Here is a 7969-nt window from a genome sequence, read left to right as displayed (position 1 = left end):
CAATCATGGATGCCAGGGACAATGGAGGAGGAAGATGGGACATGGCAGAGGGTGGGGGATGGGGAATCAGGGATGGCAAGACAAAGGGCAAGGTATGCAGGATGTAAGAATTGGAAAATTACTTGCTGAGAACATGTATGTTGATGTGCTTGATTGAACCAGTACACAGTGTATTTTGGATGGAAAATTTATTGGTGGGTTGTGATGGTGTACAGTGAATTAAGGTAGAAAATAAAAATTAAAAAAAAAAAAACCTAGTTAGTGACCACAGTAAGCTATATAGCCTCAGCTATGTGCTATTTTATAGTATATTCATTCTACCCACAGAATTTCATGCCTAAAGTCAACTTTTGTTCACAGATATGTATATTATCAGCTGAACTTACTATTGAAAGTATTTAGATTAATTGAGATATTTTGTGAATCAATACAATGTGGGAAAGAATAAAGAAATGAAAAGTGCAGATACCAGAGACAGGGTTGGAAGAGGATGGGAAATGCCAGGGAGTGAGAAATAGGGGTGAAAATATATATGCAAGAAACAAGAAATGAAAAATTATTTGTTTTTTATAACATGTATGATAAGCCACTTTACAGTGTATTCTAGCTGGGAAATCACATTTCGTATGCTGTGGTGATATTCGGTGAAAGTATGTCAAATAATTTAATTTTTATTTTAAGGGGAGGAAAAAAATGCTCCTGGTATGAGTTTCAAACCACTGAGTCCAGGACTCGAACCATGATGGTCGGCCACATGGGAGTCCAGCACCTTAGCCACTATACCACCTGCTGGCCCCAACATAAGGTTCACTTTAAAATGAAAGTTCACTGACTGCCTTGAACAGAATCTCCTTTAAGTCTGTAGAGATTATGCAGGTAGGACAATTAACATGCTTCTGAAAACACAAGACCAGACTACCTCATCACCAAAGGGAAAATCATGATCAAGAAGCGTCATGGTAGTCTTCCACATTGGCAGATTGAGTTCTGTGGGACTTGTGAGATATTCATGAATGAGCCCACTAGTTCAAGATGAATTACTGGTTTGGGAACCAGCAGTTAGCGTAATGGCTATGTCGCTGGACTCCCACGTAGTCGACCGTGGTTCGCGTCCTGAACCCAGTGGCTTAAAACTCATGCCGGGCGCATGTGCGTGTGTGCCCAAGATCCTGAGAGGAGAAGGGATTGTGGCATGACCATCCCCCCTGGGGGGTGATTTCTCGCTTTCTGTCTCTCTATCTCTCTCTGGCTGTCTGGTGAGTGCACGTGCCCTATAGCGAAAACCTCTAAAAAAAAAGATGAATTACTGGTTTAAAAGAATTTCACTCCTTAAAGCGCTCTTGGGTTGGTTCCATAGCCTAGTGGTTAAGGGAGCAAGTCCTACATAGATGGTCAAGTGGTTTAAATTCTAGCCCAAATTCCTTTTTTTAAAAAAAAGAATTATTCTATTTTAACTTTATTCATTATCATTTTCCAATTTGACCAGAGAGACAAGAGAGAAGGAAAGTGAGAAAAGAAGATGCAGGCAGGTCTGAGACTCGAACCATGTTTGGCCATGTGGGAGTCCAGCGCCTTTAGCCACCACGTCACTGCCAGCTCCCCAAATGCCTTTTTAAAAATGCGCTGGGGCCAGCTGGTGGAATGGTGGTTAAGGCGGCTGGACCCCACATTGTGAATTGCGTGAAGTCCTGGAGGTGAAAAACACATCTGATGTGTGTGTGTGTGTGTGTGTGTGTGCCCAAATCCCAAGAGGAAAATGGAGGAAAAGGGACTGTGATGTGGCCATTCCCCACCCCACTTCCCACCCCTGACCATCTCTCTCTTGGAAGCACACACACCCTATAGCAATTTTAAAATAAAATAAATAAAACGTAACAGGATTTTAAAAAGAAAATAAGTTTTTGTTTTGTTTTGTTTTAATGCATTGGGTGCCCAAAATCTCAACAGGATGGAGAAATGGAGAAAGCATTATGTCCATATCCCATTGGGTGTGTTTTCTCCCTGTCTCTCACTCTCTCTCTCTCTGTCTCTCTATTTCTCTGGCAAGCTTATGTACCTTCTAGCAATTAAAAAAAGTGGAGGGGCGGGGGAGAGAAGGTGACTTAACCAAAAAGCTCTGAAAAATAACTTGAATCAGCTTACCTGGTGCATAACACAGCACATGTCAAGGGCCAACAATAAACAAGTAAATAAATCCAAAGAACAAAACACACACAAAGTTAAAGCCTCATTATTGACTTACTCTCTACCTATTTCAAATTCACCAGCCTGAGGGTCAGGGTCACTGCCTTTTGGCAACTCTTTGTACATGTTGCAATGTGGGAGGCAGGTGACTAGGAGTTGGCACTGAGCTCTCCGTGACATCAGGGGAGCAGGTCCACTAGGATGCAGGCAGACGTGGGGGTGTTGAGGGAGGAGGCATGAGGAGAGCAGGCAGTACAGTAACTCAGTAAGTCTCGAAATGTATCTTTGAGTATTACCATTTGAAGGTCCATCTGCACTCCTTTCAAGGCTCCCTCTTCTCTCTGAGATAAAGAGAAATACCCACTTGATTAGAAGCTGTTGTGACAGGAGGGACTTGTTAAGAATACATTTTGCCCCTTCAAATGTGCCAGGTGATTTCTACCTCTGCTTAATTCTTCATAATCACGGATTTTCAACAGCAGGCTCTTGTTGATTTGGTCGCAGATTCTTTTTAGGACGTCCAGATTTCTTTCCCCTAGGATGACTCTCTTCTCCATCTCTACAAAAATATCAAGCAAGCTCTAGGAAAAGAGAAACAAGGGGAAGAATAGCGTGAGCCACACTGAGTTTTAAATTAGATTTTTTTTTTTGGAGGGGGGAGGTTTTTTTGCTATAGGGTGCGTGTGCTTACTGGAGAGACAAAAAGTAAGAAACCATGCCTCATGGGGGATGGCCATGTGGCAATCCCTTCTCCTCCATTCTCCTCCCGAGATCTTGGGCATGCATGCACACACACCTGGCATGAGTTTGAAGTCACCAGGTCCAGGACTCGAACTATGGTCAGCCATGTAGATTTTTTTAGACTCCCACTTTCTTCAAGCCAAGGGCCCCTCATGTCCCAATCATACCTCCTGCTACACATGCTGGTCTCTACACCTGACCTGACAGATGAGCAGGGAGTTTATCTCGCCAAGAAAGAGGAAGCAGTGTCATTGGTCACCCAGCCCCCCCAGACTCTGTGTTCCGTCTGAATTGGAAACAGCCTAATGTGCACAGCCGAGACGTAGCTTCTGGTCACCATGGTGACAACCACCTCACACCCCAACATTGCCTCTTGCACCCAATCTACCTCCAGATCTGAGTTCTCACATACACATACCACATACACACACACATGTGGCACATACACACATCAGATACTTAGACACAGAGGCACACACACAGACACCATGCACACAGACACAAAGACACATAAACACATACACCATACATACACAGAGACACACGTGCCACACACAGACACATAGAACACACACACAGAGTTCCAGGTCCCAGATGTTTTCAGGTATTGCAGAAGTAGGGAAATGTCTAGGCCCCTGCTTTTTCTCCTGGCCTTTCTGGGCCCCACACTGTGCTGGGCTTGCACAGCTGGACGCCTTCTCCTGGCTCCCGGCTCTGTTTTACTCTCGGTAACTAATGTGAACAGCACTTCACACCATAGAGAAATCGCATCTACAACACCCACTCCTGGCAACATTCTTCCCCCTGGTTCAGAAGTGGGAATCAGGATTGCTCTGGCCTCTCTCTAGTCTCAGAAATCCTTACTGGCTGGCCAACGCTCAGGACCAAACCTTAGCAAGGTACCAGGTCTTACCATGTCATCATCCAGTTTACATTTGGAGATCTCCTGCCTCAAAAAAAACTTAAAAGAACGTAATTCCAGTTTGGTGACATCTTCTGCAATCTGAAAAAGCATGACCCTGTGGTGGAAAATGAAGACACTTCAGAAATGCTTTCCTATTTTCCAGTTTGATATGTGGAGTCAGAGTGGACTCCAGTGACTCACCCTTAACAATTCAAAGTTCCACCAACTTTTTCTTTCCATTAATTTTAGTTCAATGAAGTTCATTTTTCTTTATCTTTCACTATAAAATCAAGATCTTGTTGCATTAGAAAAAATCTTTGACTTTGCAAAATCATGCTTTTCAAAATTCAAATCGGATCATCACTTTTTTAAGAAAGCTGGTCATTGTTCTCCCAGTCTTACCTTCAGTGAGACGGCCGAGCACTTGGTTCTGGACTAGAGACTCCATCATACCTCCCCGACAGCTTCACAGACTCTACCAACACCAAAGGACTGGAAGCTCCAAACACACCCTCTGCCCCACCCTCTCACCTGGCTGTGCAGTGCCCCCACATCTCCTATTCCCTCGCCTATCTGCAGACTCCACTCATCCTCCAACAATCAGTTCAAGCATTGGCTGAGCGTTCTCGGGGCTGCATTCACTTCACTGTCCCTTCACCTGAAGGACATTCACCCAAAGGATAGCACACACATGACCACTGTCTGTTCATGAGACTGTCCAAGTCCCTTGATAGCCAGGTCCATACCCATCTTATTTTCAAAAGCCCAGAGGGTTGTGAGGTACAGTGTGTGTTAAGTGTAGGGACTCCAGTCCGTTGGTGTTGGAACTTTGGTTCCACCATCTTTTAGCTGTATGACTTTAGACAATTTTTCCTCATCTGTAGGCTGAAAATAATTGTATCTATGTCATAGGGAGGTGTCAAGGATTTGGCAACACATGAAGTGTTCATTAAGCAATAGACATTATTATTTCCTAATCTATGTCTAGCACATTCAGGCTCTTGGGATAAGTCAACAAAGAAATGTTTTATAAACTGTCAAACTTTTCAGTATTCTGATGGAAAGGAAAATAACTTGAATACAAAAATATGCCAACTTCAATATTAAATTAGAAAACTTAAATTCTGAAAACAAAAATAGTATAGAAGCAGAAGTTACACAATATTATTTTCTGTCTCACCCTTTGTCTCATGGAATCTATCCTACAAGTATTTCTATAAAGGTTTCTCAGTTTGGCCAAGATTGATCTAATCAAAAGCTATTAAGACTCTTTTAGCTTTATTTCAAGGTATTTTTATCCTCCTTTTCATATTATTGAAATCCACAGGCTTTCTCTTGTCATACTGTCTGGATGGCTAGATAGTTTTAAGATACTTATTTTATAGGTAGCCATTATCATTTTCCATAATGGCTACCTATAAATGTCTAGTGTTTTCTTAGAATGGTAGGTAGCCACACTAGCACATTTTTTAATCTCCTGGCTAACATTCGACAATGAACGAGCAGTAGGTCATGGTTGTGCTAACCTTGTTATCTCTAAGCCAGTGTATTAAAGAATTTAACAGACTGATCCATCTGATTTGAGATTAACATTTAAAATGTGGAGGATTGACTGGAAGAACTGGAGGCAGAAGACCAACTAGGACAAAAATTAGAAGGAGGACTGCCCTATGTCCTGGTGATTAAGGGAGCCAGACCCCACATGGCCACAATGCTGTTATTTGGCATTGGAGGATCACCTCAGTCAAGTGCACATGGCAGAAATTAAACCTTCAGAAGACCAAGATGGTGGGCACGAAATGAAACCCTCCCCCAGTTTTCCTAGTGCTGGGACTTTTGTTTTGTAAGGGGTATGGTTTGAATGTCCCCTGCAAGATTTACGTGTTGAGATTTGGTTGTGATGGGAGTAAACAGGATGACCATTTGATCTGATTAAGATGTTGAAAGGCAGATCTATGGGAAGAGATTAGGATTAAGGTCATCAGGGATGGCCTCCATGATTGAGTCCTAACAGGTTTTTAAGGACAGGAAACAGGCCATGCTCTTCTGCCCTCCACCATGCTGTGAAGCAGCCTTGTCAGTTGTGGCCCCTGGACCTTGGACGTTCAAACCATGAGCAGAATCAACTTCCATTGTCTTGGATTACCCAGACTCATGTATTTTCTGTTACTAGCAATAGAACAAACTAGAAAAATCAGAGTAAGTGGTGCTTGATGAATGAATTCCTCATAAGACTTCACAACTTGAGTAAACCCAAAGCGATCCAGTATACTAATACTGACTGAATAGTGTCCTCTCCTCTCCCCAAAACTTTATGTCTACCTAGAACATGAGAATGTGGCCTTATTTAAGCAAAGGATCTTTGGAGATAAAATCTCATTACGGATTTAGTCCCATAGCACAGTGGTTAACTGCTATGCATTAGGAGCTGGATCCCCTATGGCTAACGAGGAATTGAATCCCAGCCCTGGTGGCTTGAAAAACATGCCAGGTGCATGTGCATACATGCCTAAAATCCTGATGGAGTAGAGAAATGGAGGAAAGGATTGTGGCATGACCCTGCCCCATTGGGGAGTACTCTCTCTCTTTCTCTCTCAATCGCACATACACTCTGGCAATAAAATTAACTACATTTTTTAAAAAGTGAAAGCCATTCTTACATAGTTTTTTTTTTAATCTCATTAAGATAAAGTCATACTAGATTAGGGTGGGCTTTAATGACTGATGTCCTTCTGAGAAGAAGAAAATTCAGACAGACACAGAAGAGAACATGGGCGGGACTGGAACAATGCACTTACAAGACAAAGAGCACCAAGGATCCCCTAGAACCACCAGAGGCTAGGAGCAAGGCCAAAAACAGGTCTTCTCTGAGCCTCCAAAATGGAACCTATCCTGTGGACATCTTGATGTCGGACTTTGAGAGGAAGAAAGAACACCGCCTTGATGGGGTATGGTCACACCACAATCTCATCTCCATTTCTCCATCCAATTGGGATTTTGTGGCACTCATGAACATGTGCCCAGTGTGTTTCTCAAGCCACCTGGGCTGAGATTCAAATCTCAGTCGGTAATGTGGGGTCTGGCTCCCTTATCACAAGACCATGGAGCCAGCCCCCCCAAAAATGTTTCTTTTATGGTTTTAGCTTTTTGGTTTTTTCTGAACAACACATAAGGCCCTACTTTAAAAAAAAAAAATTGCCAGAGGGCATGTGTGCTCATTAGAGAGACAGAGCGAGAAAACCACTCATAGAGTGGTCATGCCATAATCCCTTCTCCTCTTTCTCTTCCTTCTTTTGGGATATTGGATATTGTGCTTTGGGATATTGTGTTTTTAAGCTATAGGGTCTGGCACTCAAACCATGCAGTCAGTCATGTTGGATCCAGCACATTTAACTACCAGGTAACGGACCTGAAATTCAGGCCCACTCCTGAATGTCTCAATCTGGTCCCGATCTGATGTTTTCTCAGATTCTTCCCATACAGACAACCTCTGATCAGTCCTGCCCACAAAGATGTGTTCATTTAACCCACATCTCCCAGTCCCCACCCTGCCAAGTTGCTACCTACCTGTAGGCAGAAATCTGAGCCCTGCCTGGGATCTGAAGCTCTCTCTCCATCTCCTCCTTGCTAGTGTTTAAGCATCTGGTCAGCAGATCCACTCTATTAATTTGGAAAAGCAACTCCTTCAAGAAGGACAGATTGCTTTCCTCCAACATCCTCTTTTCCTGGAGTGTCTGAAACAAACTTAGGGCATCCCGGATGGGTTCCTGCTTCTTATGAGGGATGTAGTCCAGGCTCAGGAACTTGAGGGAGGCCAGTTCATCACTTTCCAGTTGCTCCCCAATTTCATACAGACATAGATTAAAATCCATTCTCGTCAAGAGGTAGGAGGATGTATTAGAAACCTAAGTCAAAATACAATGCTCTGTTCAGATGAAAAAGAAAAATACCATTTACTGGTTTGTCCCTTCATCAGATGCTAATGCATCTACTATATTCTAGGCATTTTGCTGTGGATGCAGGGAAGAGAGAGGAAAACAAGCAAAACAAAATAAAATAAAACAAAACACACACACACACACACACACACACACACACACACACACACACAACAGCACAAGATCCCGCTCTCGAGTGTAT

General features: G+C 43.0%; 1 protein-coding gene across 7 annotated transcripts in view; it reads right to left on the bottom strand.

Annotated features, from left to right (window-relative positions):
• CASP8 (caspase 8) overlaps positions 1–7969 on the bottom strand; it is a 36610-nt gene that overhangs the window by 16362 nt on the left and 12279 nt on the right. For 5 of the 7 annotated variants that reach the window (XM_027773641.1, XM_027773640.1, XM_006153036.3 and 2 more), the window contains 4 exons: positions 7397–7734; positions 3839–3944; positions 2627–2765; positions 2481–2525 (listed from right to left, as the gene is read on the bottom strand). In XM_027773641.1, coding sequence (XP_027629442.1) covers positions 2481–2525; positions 2627–2765; positions 3839–3944; positions 7397–7734 — 628 coding nt within the window. Of the gene's footprint in view, positions 1–2480; positions 2526–2626; positions 2766–3838; positions 3945–7396; positions 7755–7969 lie in introns of all 7 variants that reach the window. The other 2 variants (XM_006153037.3, XM_006153039.3) reach the window with 1 other exon arrangement.

The sequence above is a fragment of the Tupaia chinensis genome, unplaced genomic scaffold (assembly GCF_000334495.1).
Source record: "Tupaia chinensis unplaced genomic scaffold, TupChi_1.0 Scaffold000361_2, whole genome shotgun sequence".
Taxonomy (NCBI): Eukaryota; Metazoa; Chordata; class Mammalia; order Scandentia; family Tupaiidae; genus Tupaia; species Tupaia belangeri.
The sequence above is the reverse complement of the archived record's forward strand: the minus strand, read 5'-3'. Positions and strand labels throughout refer to the sequence as shown.